Here is a 16,601-nt window from a genome sequence, read left to right on the forward strand (position 1 = left end):
CTTGCAACAGGAAGACATTTATTGAAACACCACCAGAGAGAAGGCCAAAGAAATGTTACTAGTCTAAAAGGAGCTTATCTGCACTCACTGGAAGAGAAGTAGAAACATAAGAGGGCCCTATTTTGAAAAAGTGTTTGGATTTGGTATTTTCAATTAGGGCTCTGTTTTAGGGAGTGGAGTTCAGGAAGGCACCCTCTGCTCATTCTTGGTGACTTTAGTGGATTTTTCTTCCAGGGTGTGAATTCTGGAGGAGAGAACCTTGCCACGGGGATCTATTTCTTCGACGACAGTTTTAACGATGGCAGTTTTAGATGACTCTAAAATGACACATACAAACCATTAACATTTTGCTAAATTCATCATTTGAAAAATATATAATATCCTGGGTGGTGGTGCATGCCTTTAACCTCAGCACTCAGGAAGCTAAGGCAGGTAGATCTCTGAGTTCAAGGCCAGCCTGGTATACATAGAGGGTTCCAGGATAGCCAGTGCTACCCAAAGAAATCCTGCCTCAAAAAACAAAACAAAAAGAAACATATATAATAAAAAAGACAGAAAATAAGAGAGAGGAAGTCTGCAGAGATGGCACAGTCTTTACAAAGTGATTGCTTTGTAGTGATGAGGACCTGAGCTCCATCCCCAGAATCCACGTAAAACAAGTCAGTTGTGATTCTAGGTCCAGGAAGGTGGAGACAGGAGGATCCTTGAGAGTCACTGGCTGGCCAGCCTCACCCACTTGGCAAGCTTTAGGCCCATAAGAGACTCTGTCTCAAACAAAAAGTGGACCATGGCTGAGGAACACTACTTGAGGTTGTCCTCTGGTCTCCATATACAGGTGTCCCTGCACACACTCACACAAGAGAAAGAGAGGGTCCGGGGAAGAAGAGCAGGAGGAGGGAGGAGGGAAGAGGAGAAGGAGGAGGAGGGGGAGCAGAAAGAGGAGGAGGGAAGAGCAGAAAGAGGAGGAGGGAGGAGCAGAAAGAGGAGGAGGGGGGAACAGAAGGAGGAGGAGGGAGGAGCAGAAGGGGGAGGAGGGAGGAACAGAAGGAGGAGGAGGGAGGAGGAAGGAGGAGGAGGGAGGAGCAGAAGGAGGAGGAGGGAGGAGGAAGGAGGAGGAGGGAGGAGCAGAAAGAGGAGGAGGGGGAGCAGAAGGAGGAGGAGGGAGGAGGAAGGAGGAGGAGGGAGGAGCAGAAAGAGGAGGAGGGGGAGCAGAAGGAGGAGGAGGGAGGAGGAAGGAGGAGGAGGGAGGAGGAAGGAGGAGGAGGGAGGAGCAGAAGGAGGAGGAGGGAGGAGGAAGGAGGAGGAGGGAGGAGCAGAAAGAGGAGGAGGGGGAGCAGAAGGAGGAGGAGGGAGGAGGAAGGAGGAGAGAAAGAAGAAAAGGGAGGAGAGAAGAAACCACTGAATGCTCCATAGAGCTTTTATTTACCCTTTGTCTGATTTCCAGGTCCTCCTTGGCCTTTTGACTTAACACAAGAGCTGTAAAAAATAGGTTTTGTATTAATGACATCTGTGTGTTTTACTAAAGCAATTGAGAAGCACAGATTTTCGGAAGGACTTCACTGACTGCTGAAATAGTGCCAGGGACTGTGCGTCCACTCACACGCGATCTGGACCACAGAGACCTGGCTCAGCTTCAGATGACTTTTAGGAACCCTAAAGAGTGTTCTCAGAGGAACAGTGCCTACCCCTCGTCTCCATCTATGAGGAGGCAGTAGGTCTCAATCTCCTTCTCCAGGTGGGCCTTGACGTTCAGCAGCTGCTCATATTCCAGCTTCTGGCCCTCGGTCTCGGTCCTGACCTGGTGCAGCTGCTCCTCTAGGGCGCTGATCTGAGCCTGGATCTGAGCCAGCTGGGTGCAGTAGTTGCCCTCGGTCTCGGTCAGGGAGCACTCCAGCGAGTGTTTCTGTGGTTTGGGAAGAAACCGTCAATGTGCTGATTCAGAGTCAGCCTCTTAGAAGAGTCACCCCTACACAAAGCAATCAATCCTATCCAGGGCTGTGGTGAGGGCTGTTGGTGAAGTGCATGCCGTGAGAATATGTGGACCTGAAAGCAATCCCCAGCACCTACACACAAAGTCAGGTACGGCTGTGTGCTTGTAATTCCAGTGCCGGGGAAGTGGAGACAGGATTTCTATGGCTTGATGGTCAGCCAACTTGGCCTAACCTGTGAGCCCCAGGTCCCATGTGAGAGAGACTGTCTCAAAACACATGGTGGAGAGCTCTGGAGAAATAGCACCCGAGGTTGACCTCTGACCTTCACACACATGTACACCCCCCCGCCCCCATGTGCACCATACACATGAACGCACAACTGCACATATACACAAACAGCATATCCATCTAAAAGATTCCACTCACTCAATATTCACGGTGCACACCATACCAGCCTATTTGATAATGACACAGATGGTGGCGAATGGTCCTTGCCAATTCAGAAGGGTGAAATCGTTTCTCTTGAGGGTTCGAAGGAGCTCTACCATATACACTAATATATGCTGCCCTTGTGGGGTGTGGCAGTTTCCAATTTTCTCACTAATGAAAGGCCCCTACTCTTGGCTTCCTCATTGGGAATCACATGAGGACTGTCTCCTGCTAATCATTGCTTTTCTAGAGTCAGTTATATAAACAGTGTATGTAGAGAGAGATCCAAAGAAAAGCACCACCCTTTAAAACTGTCCAGTTGCTTGGCTTGTCAAGTCAGCCGAGTCTGAATAGAATAAGAGGCCCCCTGTTAGAATTTCACACAGAATGAAGACATCAAATGGAGATGACAGGATCTTCCTTCCTTCTCTCTCTCTCTCTCTCTCTCTCTCTCTCTCTCTCTCTCTCTCTCTCTCCCTCTGTCTCTGTCTCTCTGTCTGTCTGTCTCTCTCTACATAGCCCTGGCTATCCTGGAACTAGCTGTTTAGACCAGGCTGGCCTTGAGCTCATAGAGATCCAACTGCCTCTGCTTTCCAAGTGCTGGGATTAAAGTCGTGCACCACCATGCCTGACTAGATGACACTATTTTACGGACCCTTTTGTAGTCACCTATTTTCCTCTGAGCCCTGATTTTACATGCATTCACACACCATGTGCAGTCTTTCTTGGGTACATGCTGGCCATCTCCTAGCCATAGAAGAAGAGGTACAGACTTAGGCAAGTTGGAGAGGAAGAGTCCCATTCTTTGTCTCTATTTGGACAACTCTGGGTATCGCTGCTTCTCCTCTCTGAATCTGATTCTTTTGGAGATAATGATGTGAGTTGTGACGTCTGCCTGCCTTCGCCTCAGGGGCCATTGTGGACTAATCCGTGGGTGAAATAACCAAGCAAACCCTTAATGGAAATGGTGGCTATTACTGTCATTAGGCATGTTTTGCTTCAGACTCAACCTTCACGCCTCTCTTTGCTTCTTATTTATGTCACTTTAAAGGAAGTTAAGTGTGCTTAATGAACTGACCAAAGTGAAGGCCGGGCCGGGAAACTAGGGAAGATATTTTTACTCTGCAGAGATTTTTGGTAAAGGTAAAATGCCCTTTCTTCTCGAGCACGTCGAAATAATTGTATTTGCAGGTCTCCAGGGCTTATTAACATATAGGCATAATTTTCAAGCAGATGTCAACATAGTAATCAATGGATAAAATCCCAAGTGAGTAACACTCTGAGGATGAACATTCTTAAGAATTTTTTTTTTCCAACTTCTAAAGCAAATCTGCCTCATCTTTCATACTTACCATGGCTAAGAGGGACTGCAGCTCTATCTCCAGGGTTTGGAGAGTCCGTTTCATCTCAGTAAGCTCGTTCTTGGCTGAGGTTGTGGCTCCAGCATCGTCTGAAATCTGCTGCTGCAGGGAAGCGCTCTGCAAAGTCAGGAGTTGGTGTCAGAGTGGGTACAGCGGCATCTACTCCTGGTGCCAGGCATGAGCCTGCTTTTACCTTTTCTTGGAACCAGGCCTCAGCATCCCTGCGGTTCTGCTCAGCCAGAGCCTCGTACTCCGCTCGCATATTGTTCAGCAGGACTGTGAGATCCACACCCGGGGCTGCATTCATCTCCACGTTCACGTTGCCTCCCGCGGCGCACTGCAGAGCCTGCATTTCCTGAAATAAAGTTCTGACTATTTGTAAGGGAGGCAAGAGGACAGGATCCATACCTGCTCAAATCTTTTTGTGAAGTCTGTTTCTTTTTCTCTTTTGAGACAGTCTTACTCTGGAGCCCAAGTTGCCCTTGAACCCTCAGCCACCCTCTGGTCTGAGATCTGGGATTGCAGCTGTGAGCTACCATCATGAGCTGGTTTGTTTCATTTGAGAGGGAATAATAGAAACATTTCAGAGGCGTAAAAGGAAGTTAAAACCACTTGATATTAAGATATGCTATTTACCATCTGGAATTAGGTTTTGATTTCGGGAAGGAGGCAGGCTATGATGGCAGGGAAGGTTGAGTGCCTACCTCCTCATGGTTCTTCTTGAGGTATGCCAGCTCCTCGCTGAGCGTTTCCAACTGCACCTCGAGATCAGTTCTGCACAGGGTCAGCTCGTCCAGGACCCTCCGCAAGCCGTTGATGTCCGCCTCGACGCTCTGGTGAAGCGCCAGTTCATTTTCGTACCTTAGAGATGAGTTGGAAAGGTTCAATTCTCTCCCACCAGGTTTGAGCCACCCCACATTTCAGCTCATCCTAAAGCTTAACCTAATGGATCAAGTTTCAGTGAGACTACCCATGATGGAATAGACACACTTCAGTGAAGCAAGATAATGGGGATTTTTTCTAAGTTAATGAGGTTAATTAAGGAATGCTTTAAAATGAACAAATAGAGCAGAGAAGACTCCCAACGGTCCAAGGAAAAGAGGGAGGTCCCGGGGTAACGTCTGGTCCGGTTTTTTTTTTTTTTTTTTAATTTTTAATTTTTATTTTTTTTATAGCTGAACTCACTTCATCCTGAAGTCATCAGCAGTCAGTCTGGCATTGTCGTTTTGCAGGACAATGTTGGCATTATTTGCAGTTGCAGAGATTATCTGAGGAATGGAGAGATTATCTGATGAATGGTCAGAGGGAGGACATAATAAAATTATTCAAATCTCCTTGCAATTAAGTACTATGTGAAATCATAGAAATTCTTGCACCCAGAGCTGATGATAAGATGTTTGAAAATGGGGACTTAGGATATAGGCAATTTTACTTTATATTTTAACTTCCACTTTACCTTAAAAAATTCCCTTTTACGTTTATAAATATCTAGTTGGAGATGTTGGGCAGTTTTTTTTTTTAATATTTTCATATTACTAAAAACATGCATGGATGTCCAATTTCAGATGATGGGTGGGTCATGCTCAAAGATTATAATTGTAATATAAATTATTATTATTGCTTTTAAAAATTCATTTATTTTATGTGTCTTGGTGTCTTGCCTGCATGCATGTTTGTGCACCATGTGTATGTCTGGCGCCCCTAGAGACTGGGAGAAGGCTTTAGATGCCCTGGAACTGGAGTTACAGAGGGTTGTGAGCCACCGTGTAAATGTTGGGAATTAAACCCAGGACTTCTGGAAGAGCAGCAACCAGCCTTCTTAACTGCTGAGCCACCTTCCGAGCCCAGAAGTTAATTTGAATATTGATAATAAAGTTCAAGAAGCTGTGCTGCTCCATGTCCTGCTGCGACCTCTTCTACTTTTCCTTGTCTATACGCCCCGTGTCACTTTACTTCTTACCTGGGTCCTGAGGTCTTCAATGATCGGGAAGTATAGACTGTAGTCATGATCGAGGCCACGGCAGGACCCAGGTCCAAATTTTTCATACCAGCTCTTGATCTTCTGCTCCAGGTCAGTGTTGGCCTCCTGCAAGGCTTGCACATTCTCCAGGTAGGAGGCCAGCCGGTCGTTGAGGTTCTGCATGGTGACCTTCTCATTGCCAGACAGAAGGCCATGCTCATTCGTGGTAAAGGCCCCACAAGAAGCACTGCCCAGCCCTCCTGCAGATGAACTGCCCCCAAAGGCGCAGGAGAAGCCACTTCCAATGCCTGGCACTCCGCATGTACTTCCAGCCCCCAAGGCTGCTCCAGCGTTGGAGAGCCTCACTGAGCCCAGCCGTCTGGATGCAGAGGAAAAGCGAACAGACATGGTGCTTACACTGGAGTGCTGCTCTGATGGCGGATGTCCTGTGGAGTCAGGACTGCTTTATATATACATCGTTAGGGTGTCGCTAGGTGAACTCTGCCTCTCCTAGCAAAATGGTGCTTGCCAGCTCATTGAGAATTATCGTAAGTGGGTGCCATTTTCGCCTAATGAATGTCTTACTCTGCTGTATCCACTTCCGTAGGTGGGTAGTTACCTTGATGTTTGTTATCTCTGGGAGGGAGCAGGGTGGAGTATTATCAAAGTTATTATAGTGATGCCTTTCAATTTAGTGTGAGCCACCCTTCCTGCCTTCTAGGCTCCAGGAGTATAAAATTCCTTAAAGAATTAAAAAGTAGTGTGGTAGATACAGTTCTCTTTCTCTTGCCCAACAATAGCTGCATTACTCTGGCAAGCACATCATCGTCCGCAGTGTTCTCTATCAGAGACACTGAAAATAATTTCAAGACCATGGCCCTGGATTCTAGAGGAAAGAAGTTGAGTTTAAAAAAAGAAGTTGAGTTTGGAAACAGAAGGTTTTCCCTTGATCCTTTATTATTTCTGAATTACCATTTAATTTGCACAGGTTTCTCCCGCCTGAACTGTGTTGCTAGGCAGGTTATATAGGGGAATCCATTAGCCTCCTCGGCCCCCAGTTTCTTTAGTTGTGAATGAAGGACGTAGCTTACAGACTCCTGTTCCCTCTCTGTCTGTGGGTTCTAGTACTTCTGTATATCTTCCTTTTCCTTCCTTCCTTCCTTCCTTCCTTCCTTCCTTCCTTCCTTCCTTCCTTCCTTCCTTCCTTCTTCCTTCCTTCCTTTCTTCCTTCTTTCCTTCCTTCCTTCCTCCTTCCTTCCTTCCTCCTTCCTTCCTTCCTTCCTCCCTCCCTCCCTCCCTCCTTCCTTCCTTCTTTTTCTTTCTTTCTTTCTTTTTTTTTTTTTTTTTTTTTTTTTCGAGACAGGGTTTCTCTGTGTAGCTTTGCGCCTTTCCTGGATCTCGCTCTGTAGCCCAGACTAGCCTTCGAACTCACAAAGATCCGCCTGCCTCTGCCTCCCGCGTGCTGGAATTAAAGGCGTGCGCCCGGCTATTTTCCTTTTCTTAGAGTATTTCTTCACCTGCCTCCTCTACTTTTCACCTCCCACTTCTCCTTGACGTTTGATTCTATTATTTTAGAGACTTCAGGTTCATCTTGAATCACTGCACACCTCCAATCCAGCCTTCCCTTTCCTTTTCCCATCTGACAGGGTCTCACTATGTTGCCCAGTCTAGCTTTGAACTCGTGGTTCTTCTGCCTCAGCCTCTGGAGTGCTGGCTTTATAGGTTCGGGCCACAGTGCCTGCTCAGCCATTGTTCCTTATGTTTATTCTTCCATATCTATCTCCTGGTTCCACTAGTCACTGATCACCTCTGTCACAGCGAGGTTTAGACAGTCACCCTCTGAGAAGCCCTCCACACCCCCGGCTGCTCCCTCTCCCTTCTCTTCACGCTTTGTCCAGCCCACATCTGGCCGCAGTGTGCTCGCAGTTTTGCACTTGCCCTGTACGCTCTTTCCTGACACAGCTGTCACCTTGCCGGCTGGCATCCGATCTCATGATTTCCCGTCTTCCTGCTTCTGGTTCATGTTGCTCTTTGCGTCAGCTTCTTCCCTCGTTTTTTAAAATTTTAAATGGAAGATCTTCGCATTTTCCAGGAACAACTGATGTCATTTTTAATTGTGAGTATTTGAAACGAAGAAGCTAAGAACACCAAATTTCATAACCTACTAGGTAAGACTGCAGAGAAGAAAACAGAAAATTTGAATCAAGAAGTAATGTTCCAGGGCTGGAGAGGCGGCTCAGCAGTTAAGAGCACTTGCTACTCTTCCAGAGGACCAGAGTTCAATTCCCAGCACCCACACTAGTAACTCACCACAGCCTGTAATTCCAATTCCAGACTGTCTGATGCCCTCCTCTGGCCTCCATGGTCACCTACATGCACATGCACACATACATACACATAGTTAAAAATAAAATAATGTCTGTATAGAAAACTACTGCTTCAAAGGTAATTAAAAATAAAGTTAAAGAGAAATGTTATTAAATTACTTTAATAACTTGCTGCAGTACATAAAATGATAATACATCATTTCTTGCAGTTTGTAAGTTTATGCTGTTATATGTACAGTGTTACTATCCCTATTATATATTATAAATAGTAGATTTTTTTTCCTTTTTCGAGACAGGGTTTCTCTGTGTAGCTTCGGCAACTTTCCTGGAACTCACTCTATAGCCCAGGCTGGCCTCGAACTCACAGAGATCCGCCTGCCTCTGCCTTCCTAGTGCTGGGATTAAAGATGTGTGCCACCACTGCCCAGCTAGTAGATATTTTTTGGGACAGGGTTTCTCAGCGCACCACCCAAGTGCTGGGGTTAAAGGCGTGTGCCACCAACGCCCAGCACAAGTTTTAGTATTTTTAACTGAACATTTTTCTGACTTTTGAACAAGGGACCCACCATCTTTATTTTCCATTGAGTCCTGGAAATTGTGCAACCAGCTATGACTGCTCTGTTCTCTTCTGAGGAAGCTGAAGGGTCCAGTCACAAGATCTTGAGATGCACAGATCTGCAAACTCTTCATAAAGGAAGCCTATCCTGCAATGGTCCTGGAATGAAATACAGGTATCTCTAAATATTGAGGCCTCCCCTTGAAAATAAACAGAATATACTACAAACAATCCAACTGGACAGGTAGGCTTAAACTTACAAATGAGAAATGATACTCAGGAACAAATATAATAAAAGGAAGCTGAAGAAAACATTCAAAACAAACCACTTATAATTACTAACTTTAGAAGAAACAAAATATTGTGTATTTGAAAGAAGTCTAGAATATCTCAAATAGAACAGCAAACACAGAAAAGCTTTTAATTAAAAAACATGTGAATGGGGATTTGGGATGACGGGATGCCTTTCCTCATTGTTTCTCCAGCTTATTTTCTGAGCGAAGTCTTTTACTGAACCTGGAAGTCACCATTTCAGGTCTGCCAGCTGCCAGCAAGCTTTGAGCATCTACTTGTCTCTGCCTTCCCAGTGCTGGGGTGACGGCTACACTCTGCTGTACTGGGGTGATGGGAATGAATATGCTGTGTTCTCTGCCATTACATAGATTCTGGAGATCCAGCTCGTTTTATCCACTGAGGGGTCTCTAGCCCCAGAAAGAGCTGTTTGAGTTAAAAACTAACTTGCAGGTTTGGGTTGCAGCTCAGTTGGTAGTGCACATGCCCAGTATGTCCGAGCCCAGTGGTCTATTCTTGGTACTGCCTAACCTAGATGTGGTAGGGTGTGCCTGTAGTCAGTCATAGCACATGGAAGGTAGAGAGCCTGGAAGACCAGAAATTCAAGGTCATCCTTGGTTATATAGGGTCCCTGAGGCTGGAGTGGGCTACATGAGATCCAGTCTCCCAAAATTGAAACAATAACAACAAACAAATGAACAATTCTCCCAAATTTCCAAAATAAAACCTTTTTAAAAATATTTATTTATTCATTTATTTTTTTTTTTTCATTTTACATACCAATTCCAGCCCCTCCTCCCCTTCTTTTTAAAAAGTCTTTTAAGAATGTGAGCTGGCTGGGCATTGGTGGTGCATGCCTCTTGTCCCAGCATTTGGAAGGCAGAGGCAGGCAGATCTCTGTGAGTTCAAAGCCAGCCTGATTTGCAGAGTGAGTTCCAGGACATCCAGGGCTACACAGAGAAACCCTGTCCCATCCCCCTTCCTCCCACCAAAAAAAAAAAAAAAAAAAAAAAAAAGAGCAGAGGCTCGTTCAAGTTTGAGGCCAAGCTGTCTCAGTCAATCAATCAATCAATCAATCAATCAGTCAATAAAACATAGCCCTGATTTAATAACAAGGGGTCAGTGGTTCCCTTTGGGGATCAAATGACCCTTTCACAGGGGTCATCTAAGATCATTCTGCAAATCAGATATTTACATTATAAGAGTAGCAAAATTACAGTTACAAAGTAGTAATGAAATAATGTTATAGTTGGGTCACCTTGACTTGAGGAACTGGATTAAAGGGTCGCAGCATTAGGAAGGTTGAGAACCACTGAAGGGGTTCTCTGAAAGTGAAGTTTTTAGTGGGGATGGATAGAATTTTTTGTTTTTTGTTTTGAGACCAGGTCTCTCTGTGTAGCCCCAGCTAGCCTGGAACTTTGATGTAGACCCAGGCCTCAGACTCTTGGAGATCCATCTACCTTTGCCTCCTGAGTGCCGGAATATAAAAGGTGTGAGCCACCACACCTGATGAAAGATTTTTGATGCTAAGGAAGCTATATGAAAGATGAGAGCACTCAGGAAGCCAGGTTAATACTTCCAGTTTGAAAAATCCCAGTTCAACGGATTAATTTAAAATGTCAATGATGCTGGGGAGTTGGATCAGCTGGTGAAGCTTGGCTAGGGCCTGAGTCTGGCCCCAGCTCCTGTGTGAAGAAGCCAGGTATGGCAGCATGTGCTTGTAACCTCAGTGGCGGGAGGCAGAGACAGCTGAGTCCCTGGGGCTTGCTGGCCAGACAGCCTAGCTGAGTGAGAGTCCTAGGCCAATGTGTCAAAAATACAGTGGGCAGTGTTCCTAAGGAACACATGTATGCACCTGCGTACCTGCACATGCATGAACATGCATGCACACAGGCAAGAAAAAACTAAGTTAGTGATATTCTGTACTACCCAAGAGAAACCATTTCAGTGCATGTCCCACAAGATCCCCAAAGTTATGTTTCAATCAAATAAACAAACAAATGCAGAAACAAAGACATATGACCAAGAGTCAACGTTAACTATAGTCTATGGAAAATGCAAGACCAGCAATCATGCCATTACAAGGAAGTATATGCAACACACACACATACACGTGGCTTTAATGCATAGGAAGCGAAGGAACTGGAAGTGTTGTCAATGGATAAGTGGCTATCAGAAGAGGCCAGCCACTCAACAGGTATGAATTCATTCCTAGTTCTGTAAACCCTCATGTCTGGTTCTGCAAACCCGGTCAACAGCCCATGGCTTGGGATGTCATAGGCCTGAGGGCAGAACCTATGTTGTTTTGCTAAATGGGCACATTGTCAAACTGCCTTCTCAGTACTTCTGTGCATACCCATGGACTAGGTTTGCTCTCAGCCTTCATCAGTGAGGCTCATTTATGCAACGTGTGACAGTTCAGAGGTTCCCAGCTGGTCAAAAGGCTAATAGTAAGTGACTGGGAGAGCTCAGCTTCAATTGGGACATCTGTATAACCCCCTTCAAGGTCAAGGCAATGTCCTGGAAGAGAGGGTGGAAGGTACATGTGAGCCAGATGACAGTGAGAAGTACAGATGACGGGAACAGTGTCTTCTGTACACCACACGGCCACTGTACTCATAAACTCACAGTAGTTCTGGTTACTCTCACCAGAGAGAACAAGTCTGGACCAATCAGTGTTTCATCATGGATGAAGGAGGGGCTCACAAGACCTTATCCCTCCCTAAGGTGGGTGGTGACCCTTTGTTAAGTAGTGCAGCCCAGGCTTCAGCAAATAACCCTTCTTCCAAGCTCATGAAAGCAACCCAAATTAAATTCATCGGGAGACACACACACACACACACACACGAGGAGACATCAAAGTTGGAAGGGGACTTTTTGGGAAAGAGAAGGGTTTGAGTGGAAATGGGATGTACGAGGAAGATGGAGAGCAGAAACGATCAAAATTCATTGGGCACATGTATGAAATTTCCCTGCCTCCCCCATGTTCAAGTCCCCAAACTTCTAAACTGAAAAATTGTAAGTCCTAGATTTTTTTTCCCCAGCTTCATCCAGACAGAGTCTTACTTTAGAGCTCCAGGTGTCCTGGAACTCTCTCTGTAGACCAGGCTGACTTCAAACTCACAGGGATCCTCCTGCCTCTGCCTCCTGAGTGCTGGGATTAAAGATGTACACTGCCATGCTTGGTCTATCTCAACTTTTGCTATGTGATCTTTGGCAAGGACAATCTGCTGTCCTCGGGCTCCTTTTAGGATCAACTAACGTGTCAATATTCAAGGACTTTGGATTGACCAGATCGTAGAGGAAACAGGAGGCAAAGGACAGTGGGCTGGGGAACTTTAGAAATCAAACCAGCATCTTGTTAAAACTAATGTGTTTTAGTTAATGTGAGAAATGGTGGGTTTCACGATCACACTTCATGCATGTGTGTTATGTACTTTCACCGTGTTCGCTCCCATTTCCCTCTCTCTTGCTCCCTTTTTCCTCTCCACAGGACACGTTCCCCTCACATAGTCCCTCTTCTTCTTTCATAGTTTGTCTATGTTTTTGAAATCCAGATGCTGCATATGAGAGAAGATGTAATACCAGTCTTGCCGAATCTGTTTTTTTTTTTTTAAGTTGTTTGTTTTTTTAACATGATGATTCAAGTTCCATCCATGTTTCTGCAAATGACATGGTTTTATTTTTCTTTCTCTAGTCATCTGTCTTGGTATGAATGAGACGTTTCCTGTAAGTCTTGGGCATTTGAGTACTTGGTCCCTGGTTGGTGGCTGTTTGGGGACGATTGGGAGGTGTGGCTTTGCTGAAGGAAGTATGTCACTGGGGGTGGGCTTTGAGGCTTTTAAAGACTCCTCCATTTTGAATTATCTCTTTCTGTTCCCTGTTTGTGGGCATAGAAATGTGAGTTCTCAGCTACTGCTTCAGCGCCAAGCTTGCCTGCTTGCTGCCATGCTTCCCACTGTGAGGGTCATAGACTCTTATCCTCCTGGAACCATAAACTCCAGATAAAGCCTCCCTTCTGTATGTTGTCTTGGTCATGGTGTTTTATCACTCCAATAGAAAAAACTGATACACCATCCATCTGTTGATCGGCATCCAGGTTGATTCCTCATCTTGGTTATTGAGAACAGTGACTCACCAAACAGGGATATGCTGATGATGTCTCGGTGCTGTGTTGACTCGGGTGGGTCCGGTTCCAGTTCTACTTTCAGTGTTGGGGAAGAATTTCCATGTTGACTCCACACTGTCACACTGATTTACCTCCTGCCTGCAGAGTAGGAAGGCCCCTGCCTCCCGCACTCATGGCGGCATTGCCATTGTTTGTTGCCTTGGTGAAAACCATGGCGACTGGAGTGAAGAGGACTCTTAAGTAGTTTTGATGTCAAACACCTTCACCCATATACTTTCCCTTTGCTATTTATATTTCTTCTTTTGAAGCTTTTCTGTTCAATTTTCCTGTATAAAATGAAAACATTTTGTGCCTGCAAACAGATTAAGATATCATCTACCACTTCAGAATCACCTAAGATGCATTAAAAGGGATAGAAGAAAAGAAGTTATAAAAACTTAGGAATGAGTTAATAGAAATAAGACATAGTCACAGGAAATGTGAAGTTTAAGGAAAAAGCCAGTGTCCAGAGGAAAATTATATTCTGCAACCACACAATCTCGAAGTATCTCTGAACACAATTTGGGAGCATATTAAATAGCATAGAATGCCCCATGGAAGCTACACACAGGAAGCCAGGGGTAATTTACTTCCTGCAAAGGGCTCCCATACATCTTGGACTTCTGTGGTTTTCTTGGTAACAACTGAATGCTGAAAGCCAGATGTGATGGTTCATACCTGTTCTCCCGGTTTTGAGGTAAGGGGATTGCTGTGAGTTCGAGGGCAGCCTAGGGGTTATATATAGTGAGTTGAAGGCAGGCCTGGGGTACAGAATGAGATCTTGTGTTAATAACAACAAAAACAACAAATCACAAACCAAAACCAACACACACACACACACACACACACACACACACACACACACACACACGAATCAACTAACTGTTCAAGCAGGGTGGTTCAATTCCTTCTCCTTTAGATGGGTTTTGATTCTTCAGAACTGTAGTAGGAATCTTACAGGTCTTATTAATAAGATCAAACCTGAGGCCAGTTATTGGGGTGAATGCTGGAAGATCAGAGAAGTAGAACAAGCTACAGTTTCCTCACCTTGTCAGTTCCTCAGCTGGTCTTGTTTCCTCAGACTGCAAGCTTCTGTGTCCTCATCCCAATGGCTCTCAGCTGAACTGTGCTGCTCCAAAGCCTAAAAGCTTAACCAGCCAAAACGCTTAACTAACTTAGTTCTTGGTCATCACGCCTTATATACCTTTCTGCTTTCTGCTATCACTCCCTGGGATTAAAGGCTGGATTTCTGGGATTAAAGGCGTGTGTCTCCATGCTGGCTATTTCCTTGAACTCACAGAGATCCTGCCTAGCTCTGCCTCCCAAGTGCTGGGATTAAAGGCAGGCACCACCACCACCCAGCTTCTGCTATGGCTTGCTCTGACCCATTTTCTAGCCACCGCTTTTGGGCTCTGTATCTAGTGGCTGTCTGTTCTCTGACCCCAGATAGATTTATTAGGGTGCACAATATATTGGGGAACACAATACCACCACACAGAACCTTGAAGTATTCAAACCCACTACAGTAAAAAGGAGTGGGGTTCTTCAGAGACTGGGGAAGAGCATGTATTCATCAGCAGAACTCCTTCAGAGCCCAGGTGCCCTAACTTCTGCTGAGCACAGGAAAATCACAGAACTGAATGGCAGAGTCATTTTTCTAGGAAGAACAGATTGTGACTGAGCACGGTGTGAGCATGGAGTGTTTCCTTTCACCCTGTGAACCCAACAGAACTTAAAGGCAGCTTGCCCAGGGGTTAATTCTATATCCATTGCTTTGTGAATAGACACCTGGGGAATTCTGGGTTATCTCTTCAGCAAAAGGTGCGGAGTTGGAGAGCTTTGCTTCCCTTGGAGTCCTTCTGTACCGACAGCACTCTCATCGTAAAGTGCGTCCTGTACTCCTGAGCCATCCTGGGCATTCCTACATAAAGGAATCCCAGGCAGACAGTGTTTTCAAAGATCATCGGCCTCTGAGCACACCTGCAAGGCAGGAGTTGTTTCACAGCCTCCAGACACAAAGACTCTGTTAGAAGAGTTCTGCCCTTGGTCCAGTGCTCTCTGTGGCTAACTTGAAATCCTCAGTAATTGTGTCTTCAAACGTGTGTTCTGTAAAGTGAGTTCTGATGGGCTGTGGGGCATGCAGGTGCCTGGGGGAGTGTGTGAGCCATTTGTCTGTCCTGGTTTAGACTGCCTTTGTAAGCACAGAGCATACGCAATGACCTCATGCACTGGATTCTGGTTAACAATGATGCAAGGGAGTCCAACTATACATACCTAAAGTGGGGAAATTGTAGCACGAATTTTAATAACAGGCCTTATTAATAAAAACAAACCGGGAGCCAAGTATTGGGGTGAACACTGGAAGATCAGAGAAGCAGAACAAGCCACAGCTTCCTCACCTTGCCAATTCCCCAGCTGATCCTGTTTCCTCAGGCTGGAAGCTTCTGAGTCCTCATCTGAATGGCTCTCAGCTGAACTGCCACTAAAAGCCTAAAAGCTTAACCAGCCAAATGCTTCTAGTTTCTGGTCTTCAAGCCTTATATAGCTTTCTGCTTTCTGCCATCACTCCCTGGGATTAAAGACTCTTGTTACCTCGCCTGGCTGTTTCCAGTGTGACTTTGAACTCACAGAGATCTGCCTCTGGAATGCTAGGATTAAAGGTGTGAGTGCCACCATTTTCTGGCCTCTATGTCTGTCTAGTGGCTGTTCTTTTCTCTGACCCCAGATAAGTTTATTAGGGTGCACAATATTTTGGGGAACACAATATCACCATAGGAAATGTTTGGTATATAGCCTCTAAGATGGGGATAAGCTAGGTCTCCAGCAATCTCAGGGAGCCAGGATTTTCCATGTGACCCACTCGCTTCAAATGTCATGGGTGTTCCAAGAAGCATGAATGACTGAAGTATCCAGTATGTATAAACTTTTTGAAGTCTATAACTGGGTGTGGTGGTGCTTGACTTTAATCCCAACACTGGAAAAGCAAAAGCAGGCAGATCTCTGTGAGTCCAAGGTTAGTCTGCTCTATATTGTGAGTTCTAGACTAAACAGGGCTATATCTAAATCAAAATGACTAAAAAAAAATACCAAAAACACAAACCAAACAAACTCAAACCAAAACCAAACAACAATAACAACAATAACAAAGTGAAATAAAAATAGCTGAGCTTGTTTTGTTTTTTGTTTCCACTGTTTGATAAGAACAAAGTAATATGGGTATGTGAGCTACAAAATACAGGTGATCTCTATCATTTCAGTGTTTTGATTTAAAACTGGGATTTCATGGCACAAAACAAGTGGTAACTGTATGCAATAATCTAAAATTTATTTGTCCTCTTTACTTAGAATGATATTAACTAGCATAAGGCCATAAAACTAAAGCCAAAACAAGAAAAAAAAACCGTCTCAAAACAAAATCGTAAAAAAAAATCTAGGATAAATGAAGAACATAATTTAAAAAGCTGGGCATGGTCATGTTGCACGCCTTTAATCCCAGCATAGGCAGAGGCAGGTGGATCCCTGAGTTTGAGACCATCCTGGCCTACAGAGCGAGTTCTAGGACAGCCAGGGCTACACAG

At 45.0% G+C, this 16,601-nt stretch overlaps 1 protein-coding gene across 1 annotated transcript; it reads right to left on the reverse strand.

Moving 5' to 3' along the window:
- On the reverse strand, nucleotides 1-6,122 carry Krt27 (keratin 27). The gene is made up of 8 exons (XM_036197193.1): nucleotides 5,682-6,122; nucleotides 4,907-4,989; nucleotides 4,426-4,582; nucleotides 3,915-4,076; nucleotides 3,713-3,838; nucleotides 1,686-1,903; nucleotides 1,427-1,476; nucleotides 1-317 (listed from the first exon to the last, which is right to left on the reverse strand). Exons 1-8 carry the CDS (start codon nucleotides 6,087-6,089, stop codon nucleotides 181-183), a joined length of 1,341 nt encoding a protein of 446 aa, XP_036053086.1. The 5' UTR covers nucleotides 6,090-6,122; the 3' UTR covers nucleotides 1-180.
- Nucleotides 6,123-16,601: the final 10,479 nt, after the last annotated feature.

The sequence above is a fragment of the Onychomys torridus genome, chromosome 8, assembly GCF_903995425.1.
Source record: "Onychomys torridus chromosome 8, mOncTor1.1, whole genome shotgun sequence".
Taxonomy (NCBI): domain Eukaryota; kingdom Metazoa; phylum Chordata; class Mammalia; order Rodentia; family Cricetidae; genus Onychomys; species Onychomys torridus.

Excerpts from the sequence above, each read along its gene's own strand:
- Krt27 (XM_036197193.1), bottom strand. The coding sequence starts at position 6,089 with ATGTCTGTTCGCTTTTCCTCTGCATCCAGACGGCTGGGCTCAGTGAGG. Across the intron at positions 3,839-3,914 it reads AGGCCTGGTTCCAAGAAAAG|AGCGCTTCCCTGCAGCAGCA; the intron begins GTAAAAGCAGGC and ends CTGACTTTGCAG. Across the intron at positions 318-1,426 it reads ACCTGGAAATCAGACAAAGG|AGTCATCTAAAACTGCCATC; the intron begins GTAAATAAAAGC and ends GTGTCATTTTAG.